This window comes from Ranitomeya imitator, chromosome 2 (genome assembly GCF_032444005.1).
Source record: "Ranitomeya imitator isolate aRanImi1 chromosome 2, aRanImi1.pri, whole genome shotgun sequence".
NCBI lineage: Eukaryota > Metazoa > Chordata > Amphibia > Anura > Dendrobatidae > Ranitomeya > Ranitomeya imitator.
Window position 1 is genome coordinate 546,984,407 of NC_091283.1, and position 25,086 is coordinate 547,009,492.

General features: G+C 44.3%; 1 protein-coding gene across 1 annotated transcript in view; it reads right to left on the reverse strand.

The window, feature by feature from the left end:
- Nucleotides 1-25,086, reverse strand: part of SNTA1 (syntrophin alpha 1) — an 81,448-nt gene that overhangs the window by 36,062 nt on the left and 20,300 nt on the right. The window contains exon 2 of the mRNA XM_069751946.1: nucleotides 20,707-20,892. Coding sequence (XP_069608047.1) covers nucleotides 20,707-20,892 — 186 coding nt within the window. The remainder of the gene's footprint in view (nucleotides 1-20,706; nucleotides 20,893-25,086) is intronic.

Genomic DNA, 25,086 nt, shown 5'->3' on the forward strand with positions numbered 1-25,086 from the left:
ATTTGGAGAGAGTTGAAAGTCCATGTTGCCCAGCGACAGGCCCAAAACATCATTGCTCGGAGGAATGGGCCGACATACCACGAACAGTGTGTGCCAACCTTGTGAAGACTTACAGAAAAGGTTTGACCTCTGTCGTTGCCAACAAAGGATATATAACAAAATATTGAGATGAACTTTTGTTAACGACCAAATACTTATTTTCCACCATAATTTGCTAAATAAATATTACCAAATTAGACAAGATTATTTTTTGTATTTGTTTTCTCATTTTGACTCCCATAGTTGTGGTCTACTTATGATGTCAATTACCGGCCTCTCTCATCTTTTTAGAAGAGAACTTGCACAATTGGTCGTGACTAAATACTTTTATTTCCCACTGTAGAGCGCCTATGTACATGTTCCATGCCCACGGCTGGGCTGTGTAGATGAGGCTTTATATGGTAGTGAAAGTCTATGTACATGCAGAGCACCCATGAACATTTTCTATGCCCACGGCTCGGCTGTGTAAACAAGGCTTTATATGGTAGGAGCATTTATTTATGTACATGTAGAGTGCCAATGTATAGGCTCCATGCCCATGGTTGGGCTGTGGGCATGAGGCTTTCTATAGTAGGGAGTGTCTATGTACATGTAGAGCCCATGTAAAGGTTCCATGCCCACAGCTACGTAGGCTGTGTAGATGAGGTTTTAAATAGTAGGGAGTGTCAATGTACATGTAGAGCGCTCATGTACAGGTTCCATGCCCACGGCTCGGCTATGTAAAAAAGGCTTTATATGGTAGAGTGTGTCTATGTACATGTAGAGCGCAAATGTACAGATTCCATGCCCACGGCTCGGTTATGAAAATTAGGATTTATATGGTAGGGGGTGTCTATGTACATGTAGAGCGCCCATGGACAGGTTCCATGCCCACGGCTGGGCTGTGTAAATGAGGCTTTATATAGTAGAGGGAGTCTATGTGTACATGTAGAGCGACTATGTACAGGTTCCATGACCACGGCTCGGCTATGTACGGTAAATGAGGCTTTATATGGTAGGGGGCACCTATGTACATGCAGACCGCCCATGTACAGGTTCTATGCCCACAGCTGGGCTGTGTAGATGAGGATTTATATGGTAGGGAGCATTTATGTACATGTAGAGCGCCCATGTACATGTTCCATGCCCACGGCTCGGCTGGGTAAACGAGGCTTTATATGGTAGTGAGAGTCTATGTACATGCAGAGCGCCCATGAACAGGTTCCATGCCCACAGCTCGGCTGTGTATATGAAGATTTATATGGCAGGGAGCGTCTATGTACATGCAGAGCGCCCATGAACAGGTTCCATGCCCAGAGCTGAGCTGTGTATATGAGGCTTCATATGGTAGGGGGCTTCTATGTACATGTAGAGCGCCCATGTACATGTTCCATGCCCACGGCTAGGCTTTGTAAATGAGGCTTTATATGGTAGAGGGAGTGTATGTGTACATGTAGAGCACCCACGTACAGGTTCCATGCCCACGGCTGGGCTGTGTAAATGAGGCTTTATATGGTAGGAGGCATCTATGTACATGCAGAGCGCCTATGTACAGGTTCCATGCCCACGGCTCGGCTGTGAAAATGAGGCTTTTTATGGTAGGGGGAGTCTATGTGTACATGTAGAGCGCCCATGTACACGTTCCATGCCCACGGCTCGGCTGTGTAAATGAGGCTTTACATGATAGGGGGGTGTCTATGTAAATGTAGAGCGCCCATGTACAGGTTCCATTTCCACGGTTCGGCTGTGTAGATGAGGCTGGATATGGTAGGTGGGGTCTATGTGTACATGTAGAGGGCCCACGTATAGTAGGGGGTGTCTATGTGTACATGTAGAGCGCCCACGTATAGGTTCCATGCACACAGCTCAGCTGTGTAAATGAGGCTTTATATGGTAGGGGGCATCTATGTACAAGTAGAGCGCCCATGTAAAGGTTCCATGCCCACGGCTGGGCTGTATAAATGAGGCTTTATATGGTAGGGGGCATCTATGTACATGTAGTGCGCCCATGTACAGGTTCCATGCCCACGGCTCGGCTGTGTAAATGAGGCTTTATATGGTAGCGGGGCGTCTATGTACATGTAGAGCGCCCATGTAAAGGTTCCATGCCCACAGCTAGGCTGTGTAGATGAGGCTTTATATAGTAGTGAGAGTCTATGTACATGCAGACCGCCCATGAACAGGCTCCATGCCCACAGCTGGGCTGTGTAGATGAGGATTTATATGGTAGAGAGCGTCTATGTACATGTAGAGTGCCCATGTACAGGTTCCATGCCCACAGCTCGGCTATGTAAATGAGGCTTTATACGGAAGGGGGGGCATCTATGCACATGTAGAGCGCCCATGTACAGGTTCCATGCCCACGGCTCGGCTGTGTAAATGAGGCTTTATATGGTAGGGGGGGCATCTATGTACATGTAGAGCGCCCATGTACAGGTTCCATGCCCACAGCTCGGCTATGTAAATGAGGCTTTATACGGAAGGGGGGGCATCTATGTACATGTAGAGCGCCCATGTACAGGTTCCATGCCCACGGCTCGGCTGTGTAAATGAGGCTTTATATGGTAGGGGGAGTCTATGTACATGTAGAGCATCCATGTACAGGTTCCATGCCCACGGCTCGGTTGTGTTAATGAGGCTTTATATGGTATGGAGTGTCTATGTACATGTAAAGCGCCCATGTACAGGTTCCATGCCCACAGCTAGGCTGTGTAGATGAGGCTATAAATGGTATGGAGTGTCTATGTACATGTAGAGCGCCCATGTACAGGTTCCATGCCCACAGCTGGGCTATGTAGATGAGGATTTACATGGTAGGGAGAGTCTATGTACATGTAGAGCGCCCATTTACACGTTCTATGCCCATGACTCAGCTGTGTAAATGAGGCTTTGTTTGGTAGGGGGTGTCTATGTACATGCAGAGCGCCCATGTACAGGTTCCATGCCCACAGCTAGGCTGTGTAGATGAGGCTTTATATAGTAATGAGAGTCTATGTACATGCAGAGCGCCCATGTACAGGTTCCATGCCCACAGCTAGGCTGTGTAGATGAGGCTTTATATAGTAATGAGAGTCTATGTACATGCAGAGCGCCCATGTACAGGTTCCATGCCCACAGCTAGGCTGTGTAGATGAGGCTTTATATAGTTATGAGAGTCTATGTACATGCAGAGCGCCCATGTACAGGTTCCATGCCCACAGCTAGGCTGTGTAGATGAGGCTTTATATAGTTATGAGAGTCTATGTACATGCAGAGCGCCCATGTACAGGTTCCATGCCCACAGCTGGGCTGTGTAGATGAGGCTTTATATAGTAGTGAGAGTCTATGTACATGCAGACCGCACATGAACAGGTTCCATGCCCACAGCTGGGCTGTGTAGATGAGGATTTATATGGTAGAGAGCGTCTATGTACATGTAGAGTGCCAATGTACAGGCTCCATGCCCACAGCTCGGCTATGTAAATGAGGCTTTATACGGTAGGGGGGGCATCTATGTACATGTAGAGCGCCAATGTACAGGTTCCATGACCACGGCTCGGCTGTGTAAATGAGGCTTTATATGGTAAGGGGGGGTCTATGTACATGTAGACGCCCATGCACAGGTTCCATGTCCACAGCTTGGCAATGTGAATGAGGTTTTATATGGTAGGGGGAGTCTATGTACATGTAGAGCGCCCATGCACAGGTTCCATGTCCACAGCTTGGCTATGTAAATGAGGTTTTATATGGTAGGGGGAGTCTATGTACATTAAGAGCGCCCATGTACAGGTTCCATGCCCACAGCTAGGCTGTGTAGATGAGGCTTTATATAGTAATGAGAGTCTATGTACATGCAGAGCGCCCATGAACAGGTTCCCTGCCCACAGCTGGGCTGTGTAGATGAGGATTTATATAGTAATGTTAGCCCTCCCCCGTCAATAATATTAAAATTATAGGGGGGGTCTCATGGCCTCACAAGCTCTGAAGGAAAGCTTTAATTTTGTGTCATGTATATTTGTGATAATATTGGGTCAAAAGTAAGCTTTGGCGTTTTTGCTAGAAGCAGTTAAAACTAGTATTTTGAATGTGTTTGTTCGGCGCTCAAACACGAGTTCCTGATTGGTTAACGCCGGTATTGGCAGGCTTTTTCAGGGCTATAAAAAGCCCTCAGATTTGAATTTCACCTCAGTCGTCGGTGAACTGAAGAAACCGAAGACCGCGTTGAAAATGGAGGACCTGTTTCAGCAACTTCTATCAAGAGCCGGTAAAGAGGATGGGGTTGAATGGCTGCGAAGCTGTTTAGCCAGTAATCCCTTACCTACACCTCCGGATGCCGGTAAGGAATCTTCAATACCGAGCCTTCAGCCGCAGCCGACGGGGCAAGAAGTGACTGCGGCGGTAACTCCAGCCAGGAGTTTGAGAAGGAAGACGCCGCAGAGGTACTTATCGCCGCCCCTTCCGCCTACAAATCGAAGGGGCCGCGCACCGGATGTTAGTAAGAGGCCACGCCGCCCAGCTGCCAGCAAATCCCGGAGTCCGGTGCGAGACTCTCAGCGCCATCTTGAAGCGGTCCCATCTACGTCACGTCACACCGCCGGAAGGTCTATTCCTGCTAGCAGCCGTAAAAGCGCTGCAGCGGTAGGCTCTCGCCGGGTGTCGGCGGCTGTACCAGCCCCTGTTCCCTGCATTCAACAAGCAGTGCCGACGATCAGCAACAGGAACGAAGAATCAGACGAAGAGCGGATCTCTCCAGCGTCAGAAGACTTTCAGCTGTGTTCGCCTTCTGTGCAAGGTTTGAGCACTAGCTGCCCTGAGGAGCAGATGCGAAAGGAATGATCTTCAGGAAGGGGTGAGATAATAAATATGCCCCTATCTGTGCACCCGAACCAACTTAGAGATATGATTAGAAATGTGCTGTCTGAGTCTTTAGGGGAATGTTTGAATACTTCTTCTATGCGTTTGCGAACACCTGTTATTTCAGAGGGTATCCCTATACCTCTGAATACATATAAGGAGGCTCTGACATGTGAGCTTACACCTCTTGGATTCCATTTGAGCTTGACGGTTAAAGAGCTCATTTGGAATAATGGCTATGTTGATTTATTTTCATTACTTCCACGGAAAGACAATGCATTTAAGTCAGATAAAGACGCTAAATTTGAGGATGACCTTAAACGTGCCCCTTTGAAGTCTTTTAATAATTGGCTTCAAGCTTTCTGTATTTATTCAGCAGTTTTGGGGGAGAAGTCTCCAAATCTATGTAGTAAGCTGTTTCAGCACATAGATATTATTTTGGAAGCCTTTCGCAATTTTGGAGGCACGGCGTGGCTCCACTACGATGAGGCGTTTAGGCAAAAATTGGCAGTACACCCAAATATTTCTTGGGGTGTAAAAGATGTGGGTTTGTGGATAAATCTGATGCTTCCACAAAGGCAGTATTCTAGCAAACAACCAGTTTCTAGTTTTCAGAGAAAAGGGGTCTGTTTTGCTTTTAACGAGTCTGCATGCAAATGGGGCAACTCATGCAGATTTCGGCATGAGTGCTCCTTTTGTGGGAACCAGCATCCCGGGTCCAAATGCTTCCGTAAACAAACTGCTCAAGCATCCTCAAGGGATCCAATTTCAAAGAGCTCAGACCCCGGTGAGACTATCAGAAATGCTATGGTGGCTAAGCATCTATCCAAATCAAGTGACCAGTAATCTTTTATTTAACGGATTTTGTCATGGCTTTGAAGTACCCCAATTTAATGGCCAGGGTTGTGTCGTGGTAAAGAATCTGTCATCTTTATATTTGCATAGTGATGTGGCTAGGAAGAAGATTTTAGAAGAGCTGAGTTTAGGTAGAATCGCGGGCCCATTTTCTTCTCCTCCATTTGAGAATTTTCGGATTTCACCATTAGGGATTGTCCCAAAAAAGGAAGCAGGTAGCTTCCGCATGATCCATCACTTATCATATCCTGCAGGTTCTTCGTTGAATGACGAAGTGGATAAATCCTTGTGTTCAGTTTCTTACTCTTCTTTTGATTCGGCAATTGATCTTCTCAGGAAATTTGGTAGGTTCTCATTAATGGCCAAATCTGACATTAAGTCTGCCTTTCGATTGCTTCCTGTCCATCCATCAGGATTCAATTCTTTGGGCTTTCATTTTGATAAGCAATTTTTCTTTGATATGTGTTTACCCATGGGGTTTTCCCTATCCTGTTTTTATTTTGAAAGTTTTTCGTCTTTTCTTCATTGGGTAGTTGAATCCAGCTCTCAAGGCTCTGGAGTATTACACTACTTAGATGATTTTTTGTTTGTTGGTCCTTTTTCCTCTAGCTCTTGTCGGGATACATTAAATTGCTTCATAGCAGTGTGCGAGAAATTTGGGGTTCCCTTGGCTGGCGATAAAACCTGCCTACCGACCAATGTGATCGAGTTTTTGGGGATTACTCTTGATTCAGTTAAAATGGAATGTAGGCTTCCAGAAGACAAAATTTCAAAATTGTGCAGTTCCTTGGATAGATTTCTGACCAGAAAGAAGATAACTCTGAAAGAGATGCAATCCCTGCTGGGTCTGTTAAATTTCGCGTTACGAGTTATTCCAATGGGTAGAATTTTTTCTAGACGACTTTATAACGCCACCATTGGGGTTTCATCTCCCGAGTCACATATCAGAGTCTCATTAGATTTGAAAGAGGACGCTAAGATTTGGCGCGCATTTTTATCAGGTTACAACGGTAAATCCTGTTGGCAATCGTCTTTTGCTTTGGCGGATACCTTCAATTTTGCTTTTTCTTGTGATTCCAATGTAGGTCTTGGTATCCTGTTTTCCCCTCATTGGGTATCTCATAAATGGCCTGATTCTTGGGTTCATAACAATTTAGTTGATAATGTGATGGTGTTGGAACTTTTTTCTATTTATGCAGGTCTTTATTTATGGGGTCACCTAATGAGGAATTCTAGGATTATAATCCTATCTAATAACAAAGGCGTTTTATTCGGGATTAACACACTTTCTTCAAAAAATCTTTGGGCAATGAAAATTTTGAGGCAACTAGTTCTATTGTGCCTAAAGCTGAATATATGGTTGAAAGCCAAGTTGAGTAGAAGTAAGCTGGATTCAGTATTGGATTCTCTGTGTTATCAACAATGGGAAATTTTTCGTCAACAGGTTCCTACAGCAGATATGGATCCGACGCCTTGCCCGCAGGAGCTCTGGGACATGGTCTTGAGCTAATTCCACATTTTATCGAAAACTCATTATCGACACGATCATGGGCTGACTATTCAGCCGCATGGCAGCAATGGATTAATTTTTGTAGTGTAAATAGTTTTGATTATAGTGTTTCTAGCCCCATCTCTGGTTTAAGATTTGTTGAATTTCTTTGTAAAAAAGGGTTATCATACTCAGCGGTCGCGAAATCCTTGGCGGGGGTGTCATTCTTTTTGAAGTTGTTTGGGAAAGTTCCATTGACAGGTTTGTTTCCTATCAAGCAGTTTTTGAAAGGGTTTAAGAGAATTAATTTTAAGCCAGATACGAGACGCCCGATTTCCCTCCCGCTCTTAAAAGACCTATGTCTATCCCTTCGGAAAGTGTGTTTTAGCTCATTTGAGTCATCTTTATTTGCATCGGCATTTTCGCATTTTTCGGAGCGTTACGAGTAGGTGAATTAGTTTCGGCAAAAAAAGATAATATATCAGGATTGATGGTCTCCGATGTTTCGGTTTTGGAGTCTGATCTGTTTTGGATCTCCTTATATAAAGAAATAAATGAGTCAGGTAGAGGTTTCAGATTGAAACTTGATGCTGTTTTGGACAAGGATTTTTGCCCAGTTGAGAATGTCAAGAGGTGGTTGAGTGTTAGGCCTAATATATCTGGGCCGTTGTTCGCTCATTCGGATGGCAGTCCAGTAACCATTTTTCAGTTTAATGCAGTATTAAAAAAGTGCTTGCAAGTTTTAAAAAAGGATCATTTAAGAATTACTTCTCATTCTTTCCGAATAGGGGCAGCAACGGAGGCAGCTAGAGCTGGTTTACAGGATTCCCAGATTATGCGGCTGGGAAGATGGGAATCGGGTAGATTCAAATTGTACATAAGACATGAATTGTATGATAACCAAGTTTAATTTTATTTCAGGTTCCAAGATAATATGGATCGTGGGACACTCTTATGTTTTTTGGGCTCAGAAGAGAGCTAGGCTGCGTTTTTATTCGGAGAACCTTTCTTTCAGCCAGGATATTGCTCAAGTCTTTTGGCATGGTGTAAGAGGGATGTCGTGGTATAACCTTCCAGTGGAGTTTAAAAAATGTTTTTCTAAGTTTCCTTCTCCGGATTTGGTAATTTTTCACGTAGGAGGGAATGATCTCGGGAAAACCAAAACACTGGAATTATTAGCTCTTTTGAGATCTGATTTAGTGTATTTTAAACAGTTTTCTCCTAATTCCTCTTTTGTTTTTTTCGGAGATCATTCCTAGGTTGTTATGGAATTGCTGCGAACTTTCTTTTATGGATAAAATCCGGAAAAGGATTAACCGAGCAATGTCAAAATTCCTTCCCATGATTAGTGGCTTCTCCTTTAGACATGATGACCTTGAAGGATTTGTACCAGGCCTTTACAGGCATGATTTTGTTCACCTTTCAGATATAGGTTTGGACATTTTCAACCTAAACCTTCAGACGATAGTGGAAAAATGGCTGTGCGCTAGTGGAGGGGCCAGGTTTCTTTGAACCCTGGCGTGTGGTAAATCGCCCTTATGGGTGGATTGGTTATGATAACGGTTTAAACTTCTGGTTATTTTAAGATTGAAATGTTAAGATCAAATTTTATGTTATGGAAATTTTGAGTAACTCTAAAATAAATAAAACGGCCATTTTTTCCCACATTCTGGTTGTCTTGTGTAAATTTATTGTATGAATGGGCCTTGTGTGGCCATGTTAGCCCTCCCCCGTCAATAATATTAAAATTATAGGGGGGGTCTCATGGCCTCACAGGCTCTGAAGGAAAGCTTTAATTTTGTGTCATGTATATTTGTGATAATATTGGGTCAAAAGTAAGCTTTGGCGTTTTTGCTAGAAGCAGTTAAAACTAGTATTTTGAATGTGTTTGTTCGGCGCTCAAACACGAGTTCCTGATTGGTTAACGCCGGTATTGGCGGGCTTTTTCAGGGCTATAAAAAGCCCTCAGATTTGAATTTCACCTCAGTCGTCAGTGAACTGAAGAAACCGAAGACCCCGCCCACCCTCCCTCTGTTTCAGGGCTACCCTGTCGTGTTAAGTTATTTTGTGAGGTAAATCGCCCTTATGGGTGGATTGGTTATGATAACGGTTTAAACTTCTGGTTATTTTAAGATTGAAATTTTAAGATCAAATTTTATGTTATGGAAATTTTGAGTAACTCTAAAATAAATAACACGGCCATTTTTTCCCACATTCTGGTTGTCTTGTGTAAATTTATTGTATGAATGGGCCTTGTGTGGCCATGAGAGTCTATGTACACGCAGAGCGCCCATGAACAGGTTCCCTGCCCACAGCTGGGCTGTGTAGATGAGGATTTATATGGTAGAGAGCATCTATGTACATGTTGTGCGCCCATGTACAGGCTCCATGCCCACAGCTCCGCTATGTAAATGAGGCTTTATACGGAAGGGGGGGCATCTATGTACATGTAGAGCGCCCATGTACAGGTTCCATGCCCACGGCTCAGCTGTGTAAATGAGGCTTTATATGGTAGGGAGTGTCTACGTACATGTAGAGCGCCCATGTACAGGTTCCATGCCCACGGCTCGGCTGTGTAAATGAGGCTTTATATGGTAGGGGGAGTCTATGTACATGTAGAGCGCCCATGTACAGGTTCCATGCCCACGGCTCGGCTGTGTAAATGAGGCTTTATATGGTAGGGAGTGTCTATGTACATGTAGAGCGCCCATGTACAGGTTCCATGCCCACGGCTCGGCTGTGTAAATGAGGCTTTATATGGTAGGGGGTGTCTATGTACATGTAGAGCGCCCATGTACAGGTTCCATGCCCACGGCTCGGCTGTGTAAATGAGGCTTTATATGGTAGTGAGAGTCTATGTACATGTAGAGCGCCCATGTACAGGTTCCATGCCCACGGCTCGGCTGTGTAAATGAGGCTTTATATGGTAGGGAGTGTCTATGTACATGTAGAGCGCCCATGTACAGGTTCCATGCCCACGGCTCGGCTGTGTAAATGAGGCTTTATATGGTAGGGGGTGTCTATGTACATGTAGAGCGCCCATGTACAGGTTCCATGCCCACGGCTCGGCTGTGTAAATGAGGCTTTATATGGTAGGGGGAGTCTATGTACATGTAGAGCGCCCATGTACAGGTTCCATGCCCACGGCTCGGCTGTGTAAATGAGGCTTTATATGGTAGGGGGTGTCTATGTACATGTAGAGCGCCCATGTACAGGTTCCATGCCCACGGCTCGGCTGTGTAAATGAGGCTTTATATGGTAGGGGGAGTCTATGTACATGTAGAGCGCCCATGTACAGGTTCCATGCCCACGGCTCGGCTGTGTAAATGAGGCTTTATATGGTAGGGGGGGCATCTATGTACATGTAGAGCGCCCATGTACAGGTTCCATGCCCACGGCTCGGCTGTGTAAATGAGGCTTTATATGGTAGGGGGGGCCTATGTACATGTAGAGCGCCCATTCACAGGTTCCATGCCCACAGCTCGGCTGTGTAGATGAGGCTTTATATGGTAGGGGAATATGGCCTGGGTGTGGGTATACGCCTCCATAGCTAAATCAGTGCATTCACTAACCCAGTTCTTTCACATTTTAGAACGTTCCATTTTTTTATTTTGTTCCTTTTCACTCCTATGAAGGTTTGGAATTAATCTGCCTTTTTAATAACATTTACAAATTCTGAAGAAAAAAGAATGCGTTTGGAATTGCTGTGTTTTGCTAAGAGAAAGCCATGATAATACAGCAGGGCTGCTGTCAAATTTAGAATTTCCCCAACTACCCTGCTCTATTTTCAGATCACCTCCACAGGGGACAAGAGTAATTGCCTTTTACTGTTTCACTGACGTGATAATGTGTAAGTGATAAAATATGGGTCCAATGTCTACTAAATACACTGCAGGAAACTCTATAATTCAGAAAGTGGAAGAAACATACACAGCAAGAGTCATAGTAAAACCAAAGACAATGGGGATCATCAGGTAAAAGAGATATGAAATCTATGTATTGATATCAGACATGGTAGATGCAGTTATTTTTATTAATCATTATACTGTATGTCAGTCTAGGACTTAAGCTTGAAGGCCCATTGTCTCATTAGAATATCATTAAAGGGAATCTGTCTCCAGGTTTTGCTATGTAATCTGAGAGCAGCATGATGTAGGGGCTGAGACTCTGATTCCTGTGTTGTGTCACTTGTTGGTCGGCATCTGTATGCCGTCATTTAAAAAAAACAAATTTGCTGCAGATCCAGCAGTACTCTGAATGCTGAGCTCTGTATAACTCCCGACCACACCACTGATTAGCAGCTTTCCGTATACACTGTGTATAGGCATAAAACTGCTAATCATTGGTGGAAGCGGGGTTGCACAGAAAAGGAGGACTACCAGGAAAAAGGTTTCTAGTCCTGTAGTGATATTCTACTGCTGATAAAATACTAATTGTATTGAAAACACAACAAGTAGTCCACTAAGTGACACTGCTGGAATCAGGGTCTCTGCACCTACATTATGCTGCTCTTAGATTACATAGAAAACATGTTTTTCAGGGACGAAGACATCTTTGACAATGTATATCTTGGAAGAAACAAGTTTTTTTTAAAACTAGATATCAGCGAAGGTGCTCGTTACCCGAGTTTGCCTAGGTTGCTCGGGTATGCACCGAGTGTCAAGGGTGCTTGAGTAATAGACAGCCACAAAACATGTGGGGATTGGCTGTCTAACAGTCGCAAAACATACGGCCACGCGGAACTAAACATGTCACCCGAGCACCCGCGATACTTGGTGCATACCCAAGCACACTGGGCAAGCTGAAGTAACGATCACCTTTGCTCATCTCTAGATTTTATATATTACAAGTGCTGAAATAGTAAATTTATAATCTGTGAAAATCGGGTGCTGAGACACCCACACCCGGGAGAACGTAGAGCCCAAAGTCCTCTCTGGGAATACATAGGTGCTAAGCGGGCACAACCAGCACCGCCTACAATGGAATGAAGCAGTGGTTGCACATGCTCTGTACCACTTCACTCACATATAGACTTTGGGAACCCAGTTCTAATGATAGGTGGGATCGCAGCAGATGGACCCCCATCAATCATGCATTTATTACTTATCCAGTGACCAGGTGATATATATTGTTTATTGAGAAATTATTTGTGCCCACCTCTGGAAATGGAGAATGAAAGGAATATGTGGCTGTGCATGTTTGTGATCCTCTCCTTTCACCGTCGTAGAAATTAAGGAAACAGCGGAGACCCCTGCTTTCATACACGTATAGGTCCTATATTTGTTATGGAATTGCCTTATCATGCCACAAATGTCCATGTTGGGAATATCCCATTACCCCCCCCCCATGTACCCCTACATTAACATGAAACCTATTTTTGGAAATGGCTAGTGATGGTTAAATAATAGATGTTAAAAGAATGGAGCAGGTATGTACTACAACGTAACGTACAGGAGTGTAACGTACAAAAAAAAGGGAAAATACATTAAATATATATAAAAAGAGATATAACGTAATGACAGTAGATATTGATGGATACACAGAAAATGAGCCTGGACATGGAACTACATATAGGGCACTAAAGTTAGTTTACTCCACTGAATAGTTAAATCTTGGCCTCCGCCAGTCATGCAATTCTTTGGACTCTTCCAAATTCAGTCAGATCATTAAGCCGTTCACAGCTCACTGGACAAGAGTGTCACTGCTCCCTTTCTCCAACAGACACAGCTTTATATGGGTGGAAGTTAATGTGAGGTAAAGGATGACTATTATATCCATGAGCCTAATTATGTAACTGGTTCTGAGGCTTTATACAAACAGTGCTGAAAAAACCGAGCACATGACGAGTCCTAAATTCTGAATATTCCTTTATAATGGACCTCAAGAGCTCACCCGAAGACGATTCAGGGCCAGTCAATTGCTACCAAGGTCTACTTATATCGCTTATTTCTCCTTATTATTATAATTATTATTTATTATTATAGCGCCATTTATTCCATGGCGCTTTACATGTGAGGAGGGGTATACATAAAAACTGGTACAATAATCTTGAACAATACAAGTCACGACTGGTACAGGAGGAGAGAGAACCCTGTCCGCGAAGGCTAACAATCTACAAGGGATGGGTGAGAATACAGTAGGCGAGGATAGAGCTGGTCATGCAGCGGTTTGGTCGATCGGTGGTTACTGCAGGTTGTAGGCTTGTCGGAAGAGGTAGGTCTTCAGGCTCTTTTTGAAGGTTTCGATGGTATGTGAGAGTCTGATATGTTGTGGTAGAGAGTTCCAGAGTAGGGGGGATGCGCGAGAGAAATCTTGTATACGATTGTGGGAAGAGGAGATGAGAGGGGAGGAGAGAAGGAGATCTTGTGAGGATCGGAGGTTGCGTGTAGGAAAGTACCGGGAGACGAGGTCACAGATGTATGGAGGAGACAGGTTGTGGATGGCTTTGTATGTCATGGTTAGGTTTTTGTACTGGAGTCTCTGGGTAATGGGGAGCCAGTGAAGGGATTGACAGTGGGGAGAGGCTGGGGAATAGCGGGGGGACAGGTGGATTAGTCGGGCAGCAGAGTTTAGAATAGATTGGAGGGGTGCGAGAGTGTTAGAGGGGAGGCCACAGAGCAGGAGGTTACAGTAGTCGAGGCGGGAGATGATGAGGGCATGGACTAGGGTTTTTGCAGATTCTTGGTTTAGGAATGTACGGACCCGTGAAATATTTTTGAGTTGAAGGCGGCAGGAAGTGGAAAGGGCTTGGATATGCAGTTTGAAAGAGAGATCAGTGTCAAGGATTACCCCGAGACAGCGAGCTGTGGGACTGAGGAGAGTGGGCAGCCGTTTACTGTAATGGATAGGTTTGTTGGGGGGTCACGTGAGATGGGGGAAAGACTATGAATTCTGTTTTCTCCATGTTAGGTTTTAGAAATCTAGCAGAGAAGAAGGATGAAATAGCGGATAGACATTGAGGGATTCTGGTTAGTAGGGTGGTGATATCTGGTCCAGAGATGTAGATCTGTGTGTCGTCAGCATAGAGATGATACTGAAAACCGTGAGATTCTATGAGCTGTCCCAGGCCAAAAGTGTAAATGGAGAAGAGCAGGGGCCCTAGCACTGAACCTTGCAGGACTCCGACAGATAGGGGGCGTGGAGAGGAGGTGGTGTGTGAATGGGAGATGCTGAATGTTCGGTCAGTTAGGTATGACGAGATCCAGGATAGGGCCAAGTCTGTGATGCCAAGGGATGAGAGGGTCTGTAGTAATAGGGAATGGTCCACTGTGTCAAAAGCAGAGGACAGGTCCAGGAGGAGGAGGACAGAGTAGTGTTGCTTGCTCTTGGCGGTTAATAGGTCATTGGTGACCTTAGTTAGGGCAGTTTCAGTGGAGTGGTGTGACCGGAAGCCTGATTGTAAGCGGTCGAGGAGGGAGCAGGAAGATAGATGGGAGGACAGTTCAAGATGAACGTGTTATTCCAGTAGTTTTGAGGCATGGTGGAGAAGTGATATAGGGCGATAGCTAGATGCAGAGGATGGGTTAAGAGAGGGCTTTTTGAGGATAGGTGTGATTTAGGCATGTTTAAAGCTTGAGGGGAAAACACCAGTTGTTAGTGATAGGTTGAAGAGATGGGTCAGAGTTGGGATGAAGACTGTGGCGAGGTTTGGGATGAAGTGGGAAGGGATCGGGTCAAGTGCACAGGTGGTGAGATATGATCTTGAGAGTAGAGTGGAGAGTCAATCTTCTGTAATGGTGGAGAAGTTGGTTTTGGAGCTGGAGGGCTGGGTAGTCGGGAGGAAGGGCTCTGGGGGTTGTCCACTAAAACTGTCTCTGATGTTCTCAATCTTCTGCTTGAAAAATGAGGCAAAGTCTTCAGCTGAGATGAGTGAGGAGGGAGGAGGTGCTGGGGATGGAGGAGAGAGTTGAAAGTGTTGACTAACTGTTTTGGGTTGTGACACAGGGAGGATATGAGAGATGAGAAGTAGGTTTGTTTAGCTGTAGTGAGTGTGGTCTTGAAAGTAGTGAGAAACTGTTTGAATGTGATAAAGTGCTCGTTGGAGTTGGATTTTTTCCATCTGCGCTCAGCAGCCCTGGAAGCTTGCCTTAGTTCTTTGGTCAGGCTGGTATGCCAGGGCTGTCTGTTGATTTTGCAAGCTTTGGTATGTGTGAGAGGGGCAAGAGATTCTAAAGCTGCAGCTATTGTGGTGTTATATAGAGCGGCAGCGTCATCCGCATTGTGTAGGGAACTTATGTCTGTGAGAGGGAGGAGGGATTCAGAGAGTGAATGTAGATCAAGGTGTTTAAGATTTCTGCGAGGGTGTGCAAATTTTTGGGGTGGGGGTTGTAGACAAGGAGTGGAAAGGGAAGTGAATGTGAATAGATTGTGGTCAGAAAGAGGAAGAGGTGAGTTAGAGAGGTTAGACAGGGAGCAGAGGCGGGTGAAGGTGAGGTCCAATGTGTGACCATCTTTGTGAGTGGCTGCAGAAGACCATTGAGTGAGGCCGAAGGAGGAAGTGAGAGATAGAAGTTTAGTGGCAGCTGAGAGGGAAGTGTCAATGGGGATGTTGAAGTCGCCCATGATGATAGTAGCCAGGTGGTGAAGTGGTCAAAGAAGGTGGTGGCTGGCCCTGGGGGGGCGGTAAATGACAGCCAGTTGGAGGTTGGTGGGGGCATAGATGCGCACAGAGTGCACCTCAAAGGAAGGGAGGGTAACAGAGGGTGGCACTGGGATTGGGGTGAAGGAGCAGTTATCTGACAGGAGAAAACCAACTCCACCGCCATCCTTGCTGCTGGAGCGGGGTGTGTGAGAAAGGTGGAAGCCACCATAGGAAAGTGCAGCAGGAGAGGCTGTGTCAGAAGGGGTGAGCCAGGTTTCGGTAATGGCAAGGAAGGAAAGTTTGGTAGTAACAAAAAGATTGTGGATGTAGGAAAGCTTGTTACAGACAGAGCGAGCGTTCCACAGAGCTCCTATTAGTGGGACTGAGGAAGTGGGGGCTGGGCGAAGGAGTATAAGGTTAGAGAGGTTACGGAAATTTGTGCTAGAGCGTGGATGTGAGGTAGAACTGACTGTGGAGATGTGGTGGGGAGGACCAGGATTTGGAGAGATTTCACCAGCAGTGAGAAGGAGCAGAGAAAGTGTTAGCAGGTGGGAGCAGGAGAGGGCATGAGGTGGCTGTCTGTGCTTGGAGACAGGATTGTATGTTGAGGAACAGTTCTCTATGCCTGTCATGTACAGGTAGGGAGCGTGCCCTCGGAGTCATGGGCCCAAGAACCTTAGTCCATCACTGCTGGACCATATGGTATACATAGATTGCCATGGACATATTAGGATGAGCATATTAACAACTGGACGTGCACACGTTGAGTTTTTGGTGAGTTTTTTAGCTCAGTATTTGTATGCCAAAACCAGGAGTGGAACAATCAGAGGAAAAGTATAATAGAAACACGTCACCACATCTGTATTTATGTATGACCCACTCCTGGTTTTAATTTACAAATACTGAGGTAAAAAACTCACCATATACTCAACGTGTTGTAAGGCAGTGACCGGTGGCACATGCAAGGGTCGCTATGTGTCCCCCCCTCCCCCCCGGGATGCGCACACAGAGGCGTATTGAGGCCATGGGAGTGCATTGCAGCCACAGACATAGCTGTGATTGCAATGCAGAATAAAAGTGAGTATTGGTCTTGGACAAGCTATTTGTCCAGGCCAGATTTAAGGAACCTGATGAGCTTTTATTTTTTAAATGGACTACAAGAGTGGGGCAGACCGTTCCCTTCCTGGCTGAGCCTTCCATGTGGCCGAAGGCCACAGGTTGCTTATAAAAAACCCTGAAGCAGAGGGTTGGATGTGTCAGTTTGGTTTTTGCAAGAGTGCAGAGCAAAAGGCTTTGCAGAGCTCCACCTGTGTGAAGCAACACAGGAAAGTGGAGCCAAATAGCCAAGGGAGCTGAAAGGCCTGGCACCCACTGAGGACACAGTGGTGCAGTCGCCCACTGCAATCAGTCTCGGAGGTGGACTGGAGTGTTTATTGGCTGCAAACTGAAGAATATGGTTCCCGGTTGTCATCCGGAGGATATCGTGTGTTCTATTTTTTTGTGTGAGTTGGACATTAAAACACATTTTGCTTTGAACTTTGCTGGGTCACTGCCTCATCACTGCACAGTGTGGATACTGATGCACTACAGTGTGCATGTGGCCTAAAGCATGACATGTCCTACAGCATGACATATAGAACATGGCCTACAGCATGACCGGTTTGTGATAAACTACACGTCAGTTAATCAAACGTTCTGAATTATCCGACCACCCCATAATAATATACAAAAAGACAAAAAAGGAGGTTTCTGAAAAAGCTGGATGACAACCATATGACTGGCAGCGTAGATCCTACAAGGAATTGCACTTCAGTTAGTAGAGTCCAGAACTTTATACAGTACTGCCTATTATGAAGGCAGAAGGGGACAGCCTACTTGTACAATAACTCGAGAATGGATTTGGATCTGGAAAGAACTGACCTGTACGATATGTCACTATTTTTTATCATACTTTGATGCTAAATGGAGCTGACCTTAAAATGGGTCACAGTTATAGCATGATGTAGCCAACCAACATGCCACTGACATTAGAAGATCTTGGAAATCCCATCCCAATGTCCTTGAGACATTCCTTCTAATGAGAAAATGACCCTGTGAAATTCACATACAGTCTAATGAATAAGGATACATAAAGCCATTTAATTAAAGGAATCCTCTGACATTTGATATTGATGACCTATCCCATGTATAGGTCATCAATATCAGATTGGTGGGGGGTCAGCACCCAGCACTTGCACCAATCAGCTGTTCTTAGCTCCACATATATACAGTGCAGTGAACGAAACACCACCGCACGGTGTAGTTGCTGCTGTTGGGTACTGCAGATCAGCCCTTATTGTGGAAAATAGGAGCAGATCTAAAGTACCTAGCAGCGACCTGTAAACTGTAGAGAGCTCTGGTGATCTCTATATATCCAGCCGCAACCAAAGCTAATAACTGCTGATTGGTGGGGTGCGACCGATCTGGTATTGATGACCTATCCTAACTATAGGTCAGCAATATCAAATGCTAAAAATATATGAGGGCGGAATAAAAACATTCTCAATCCAAATGTTAACAAAGTTTGTCATAGTTGAATTCGTCATTCCTCCACGGACTCCAGCTCTAACGATGTGCTACACGGAAAACCCTTTTAATCTGACGTTCCCGGCTCTCAGTAAGATTTGGACACCCATGAGAGGAGGCAGGAGTAGTGTTTTTCCTTCTGCCTCCCCCTCCTGATAGATATGTGCATGGTTGTAAATGTTAATGGATAAAAGTACAGTGAGACAGCTCATGGTCTATGGATTCTGGACACTGGGTTCTTTCCCCCTGAATTTGGGGATACAGTTGTAAGTTAACCTATGTTACGGGGAAAGCAAGTTTCTATAAACAAGTATAAAGTCCTGCTTTGGGGTCTACTGCATTACACGTAGAGCCTGGGATATGGGGATGTTAGGACATGCGGCCATAGAAACCAGCCTAATTACTCAGGGTGATGTGAGTGGACAGCTTTTCTTTATCACTTGATGTCGTATTAAAGGGAATCCGTCACCAGGTTTTTCCATCTGAGAGCAGCTTGATGTAGGGACACAGACCCTTATTCCAGAAATGTATCACTTACTGTTTTGTTTGCTGCAGGTTTGATTAAATCACTGCATTATCTGCTGTAGATATAGCAGCTCTCTAAATGCTGATCTCTGTATAACTCCACCCACACCACTGATTGGCAGCTTTTCGGTGTACACTATGCATAGGCAGAAAGCTTCCAATCAGTGGTGGGGCAGTGTTATACAGTGCTTACAAATATGGAGGACTACATTACTTCAGATTTATTAGTCCTCTAGTGATAATCTCCTGCTGATAAAACTGTGATCAAACAGCCCTGTGAGTGAGACATTGCTGGAATCACAGTCTCTGTCTCTACATGATGTTCCTCTCAGATTAGGTGGTAAATACCTGGTGACAGATTCCCTTTAATAGGGCATTTGGAAAAAAAAACACAAATAGGTTCCAGAAATGTAAACTGATTGGCCACTGATTGACCACTTCAGTCCCTGAAAATAAGAACATCTCAGGTCCTGCTTATGTGACGACCAATCATCATCTATAATCCGTGGTAAAACTGGTTAACAAGTGCTCTTTTCTCCTGGTGACACTACAGGGGAATGGTAGTATTGCATGTGGCTAATTAGAACCAATGGGCCGTGTGCATACTGCATGAACGTGGCAGGGTGCCCAGAGAAGGATGCCCTTTGGAGTCGCTCTCAACTACAATTTACTGACGGCTGGACACCGACTGGGGATTTGGAAATCAAAAACATCATAAACATAGGCTGCATAATTTTACAACGTTAACAGGCTGCAGAGGTACAATTGCACCTTCATATATATTTTATTGAAATTTGGCCAATATATTCTGGACCAAAACTGCAGAGATGTCACGAAATTTCAGCCCTCTACGGCTTTTCGAAAAAAAAAAGTTATTGCAATTTTAAAACGGAATAGTTACAATTGTACCTACTCAGCCGGACGAAGGTTAAAGCCGCAGACATGGCATTTTGTCTATCCAGCCACCTGACCCTAATGCCACCAATGAACAACACCCTGATTAATTGTCTAAAGGAAACGTAGATGGAGTATGTGGGAGCATTTGTGCCAACATAGTTCCTGTATGTGGGGTAATGTGTGGCTAGTTGATGGAAAAGCCCCCATACAAAAAAATATACTGAAGGAAAATTGGATAGTCATCTCGTCCCCATAGCTCTCTGCTTGGTCGTTTCAGTCTGGTCTCACTGGCCGCCGATCTTCTTCGCGGGTCAGGTTCTGTCAGATTTTTGGCGCCTCAAGGCCTTCCAACGTCATGACATCGTGACTTGTGAGACCAGGGCACCAGGGGAGCCAAAGACCGGACTGGCCCTGAGGCGTGAAGAAGCCCAGCAGACAGTGAGCAAAGACTGGACAGGATTGGGAGCTGCATGGACAAGGTGAGGTTCGGGGAAAGGGAAGTAATCTGTTTCATTTCTTTACCTTCTTCCTTTTTAATACAGTAAAATAAGCCATGAAACCATTTTGTTGTTTTCTCATGAGTCAAATTGCAAAAAAACATAAACAACCTTTGCGAATCTGAAATTTTTGTCAAATTACGCTATGGTCCTTCTGCTCATGTGTGATTTTCGGGCGTAGCACTTTGCTTTTCAGTTCGAGGCCTCCCACGTTCTCCTCCCATCATCCCTGGAATGTACAAGTTCCCTTAACAGCTGTGAGGGAATCATCAGAGGCAGGAGGAATTCCTGGCCACAGCCTAGCAGTGGGGGAGAGCAAAGCTACAACCAAATATCCAATTCTCATATCCGGATAGCACTATAAAACTCTTCATTGCACCCATTAGCCCCATCCACCATTATTCCCAGAACCCTTTGCTCTGGGCCCATAGAGCAGAGAAGGTTACCTTCCAGCACCACCTCTTTGCCAGTCTTCTTCAGAGCCTGTACCGCGTCATCGTGGGTGGCTTCAGATAAGTCTGCTCCATTCACTGACAGGATTGCATCACCCACGTAAAGAGCACCTGTCAAGTCAGCAGCCAGGCCCTTGAATATCTTAGAGATGAGAATCGGCATCTTATTTTCCCGTCCACCTGTAGAAAGAGAATTACAAAATGCCACATTACCTCTCTATACACTTCTTACATAATGCAGCCCATTTAGTAAGTCAGATGTGTATCTCTCACGTGTCACTCACGTACTGGGCACGTTGCGCAAAGTTGCCCAGGGCACATTGGGTAAAATTAAAAGTGTTGCACAAGCCAGCAGATCTCCACCTTCAGAGCCATAATATGTCATAAATTAGGGAACAGCTTCAATAAGAAATCACTCTAGGTAATGGCAGCACTTATTAAACATTAAAGTGAGGAATTATTGTACCCCTTACTGTCGTAACGACTTTTCATTTTTTGCTTTTGCTTTTTCCTCCCCTTCAACCAAGAGAATTTTTTTTAACGGTGGACATATCAGTATTAGAACTATTTTTTTTTGTTGCAGGTGGAGTTATAGTTTTTAATGTCACCCTTATATTTAGCATAGTGAAAGAAGGGAGCGGATTTACAGTACAGACCGAAAGTTTGGACACACCTTCTCATTTAAAGATTTTTCTGTATTTTCATTACTATGAAAATAGTACATTCACACTAAAGGCATCAAAACTGTGAATTAACACGTGTGGAATTATATACTTAACAAAAAAGTGTGAAACAACTGAAATTATGGTATGTCTTATATTCTAGGTTCTTCAAAGTAGCCACCTTTTGCTTTGATGACTGCTTTGCACACTATTGGCATTCTCTTGATGAGCTTCAAGAGGTAGTCACCGGAAATGGTTTTCAATTCATAGGTGTGCCCTGTCAGGTTTAATAAAGTGGGATTTCTTGCCTTATAAATAGGGTTGGGACCATCAGTTCTGTTGAGCAGAAGTCTGGTGGATACACAGCTGATGGTCCCACTGAATAGACTTTTAGAATTTGTATTATGGCAAGAAAAAAGCAGCTAAGTAAAGAAAAACGAGTGGCCATCATTCCTTTAAGAAATGAAGGTTAGTCAGTCCGAAAAATTGGGAAAACTTTGAAAGTGTCCCCAAGTGCAGTGGCAAAAGCCATGAAGCGCTACAAAGAAACTGGCTCTAATGAGGATCGCCCCAGGTAAGGAAGACCAAGAGTCACCTCTGCTTCTGAGGATAAGTTTATCTGAGTCACCAGCCTCAGAAATCGCAGGTTAACAGCAGCTCAGATTAGAGACCAGGTCAATGCCACACAGAGTTCTAGCAGCAGACACATCTCTACAACAACTGTTAAGAGGAAACTTTGTGCAGCAGGCATTCATGGTAAAATAGCTGCTAGGAAACCACTGCTAAGGACAGGCAACAAGCACAAGAGACTTGTTTGGGCTAAAGAACACAAGGAATGGACATTAGACCAGTGGAAATCTGTGCTTTGGTCTGATGAGTGCAAATTTGAGATCTTTGGTTCCAACCACCGTGTCTTTGTGCGATGCAGAAAAGGTGAATGGATAGACTCTACATGCCTGGTTCCCACCGTGAAGCATGGAGGAGGAGGTGTGATGGTGTGGGGGTGCTTTGCTGGTGACACTGTTGGGGATTTATTCAAAATTGAAGGCATAATGAACCAGCATGGCTACCACAGCATCTTGCAGCGGCATGCTATTCCATCCGGCTTGCAATTAGTTGGACCATCATTTATTTTTCAACAGGACAATGACCCCAAACACACCTCCAGGCTGTGTAAGGGCTATTTGACCAAGAAGGAGAGTGATGGGGTGCTACGCCAGATGACCTGGCCTCCACAGTCACCAGACCTGAACCCAATCGAGATGGTTTGGGGTTAGCTGGACCGCAGAGTGAAGGCAAAAGGGCCAACAAGTGCTAAGCATCTCTGGGAACTCCTTCAAGATTGTTGGAAGACCATTCCCGGTGACTACCTCTTGAAGCTCATCAAGAGAATGCCAAGAGTGTGCAAAGCAGTCATCAAAGCAAAAGGTGGCTACTTTGAAGAACCTAGAATATAAGACATAATTTCAGTTGTTTCACACTTTTTTGTTAAGTATATAAATCCACATGTGTTAATTCATAGTTGTGATGCCTTCAGTGTGAATGTACAATTTTCATAATCATGAAAATACAGAAAAATCTTTAAATGAGAAGGTGTGTCCAAACTTTTGGTCTGTACTGAACATTTTTACATTATGGTATGTTTTGAATCAGCTTTTTACATTTGTTTAGCCCCTACAATCGAGAAAGTTCGAGGCAGGGTAAGTCATACAATACACCAAGATCCCGCCTTAGATGGAGCAGGCACAGCTCCTGAGCCCGGTCCGTGCATATGCAGCAACATCTGACACACATATTGTTCATATAGGACTCCGCAATGGCCTAATAAAAGGAGTTTCCCCTTTAGAAAACTCTTATTCAAAAATGTTTCAAGGTCTACTACTAATAACGGGAGGTGTCATGCAATATCTCATTTCCTCTGTGGTGGCGCTGCAGGGTACTTTTTTGATGGCGGTGGCATAGAATGTGAGTACCGTAATTAATTACCAGGGACTTTTCTAAGAAATAGAGTTTGTACAAAGTTGACAAACCTTTTACCATGACACCAAATTATAGCTAGATTTTATGACAATTGAAAGGAGAGGTTTATGGCAAAGGAGAGGTTTATGAGCATGACTATATTCTGAGGGCGTTGTTCAGGATTACAGAAAAACGCCTGCTATTTTTTCCTGAAACAGTGCCTCTTCTGTCTAGGTGCTGCTGTAATTAGTATTGTAATACTGCCACACTCACTTGCAAAAAGAGAAAACCAAAAACAAGGGAACAAGGATCAGTATACCTGTTAGGATAAGTGCAATATATAGGTGCACATCTACACTGTGGCCACTCTAAAAATATAACCCACAATAAAAACATAATGTGCCGGCACACTGCAGTAAGTAAAGAAATAGTATAAGCACATGAAAACAACATAGGACACTTACAGATAGAAAAAGAAAAAGCGGCACTCACCAATCCGTAAAAACAATCCTATTCTCGTTCAAAAGACATTGACGTGGCGTATTGCGAGGGACGTGAAGACCTTCACATCCCTTTCAACCACCCGCATGCCACATCTATGTCTTTTGAACAAGAATAAAGGATTGTTGTTACGGATTGGTGAGTGCCGCTTTTTTTTTTCTATCTGCAATTAATGTTTGATCCTTATAGAGAAGAGCTCCACTATATTCCGGTAAACCACACGGTGAATTTTTAGAAAAAAATATTTTTTGCAAACTGTGCTGATTCACTATTGTTGGAGCATAGGGAACTTAGTTGACATTTGTTTGATTAAAAAGGAGTAAAAGTCATCCTACCGCGACAAGGTGTTCCCAATCAGGATGGTCCCTAATTCTGGTAACTCACGTCACTATGTGCTATCCAGGCCTCAGAATAGATGGAGGCAGAGAAGGAACAGCGCCTGGCTGTGTTTAAAACCTACCTCTGGAAAGCGAAGTAGATAAGGTACAAAACCCAAGGGGGCGGCCACACCCCCAAAAGTACTGAGCACAAAAAATGGAAGCAAGACCAAAAACAAGAGCCAGCACCCCTTCTAGTATAAGTGTAATATGCCTGGATGGCACACTACCGAGATGAGTCACTAAAGTTAGGGGCCGTCCTGATTGGGTACACCTTGTCACGGTGGTGTGGTTTTTATGCTTTTTTGATCAACAAAATGTCAACTCAGTACCCTATGCTTTTTATATGTGTTACTACCATATTTATTTACTGCAGTGTGCCTATGTTTCCTGTTTTTATTCTAGGTTATAGACATTTACTTGACTAAAGAAAATCTGCAATATTAGACATGGCCAATGGACAAGAATGGGACTATGGTCAAATAAAAAAAATGTTGTGATACTATGCTGTTATATTTTTTAGCCCTTAGTCATAGAATTAGTTTCTTAACCACTTAATATTCCTCTTAAAATAATAAGTAGAGGATTTGTACACAAAGCCCAGGGCAGTGCCTATGCTAAATTAATCCTTGTATGCAAAGTACTTAAAAGGCTCTAACTACCCCTCTGAAAAATGCAGAGCAAATTACAGCTATTTGATATGAAAGCATTTTTCTTTATTAATATTTAAGAGCATCATTAATATTTAAGACACTAACGGCACAAAGAAACATAGTATGCCCAGATTTACAGTGGCCTTGATTCTAGCTGACGCTCATTAGGCATGTCACAAGTATCAGAGCACAATGGCGCTCACATGGACAAACCACTTACAC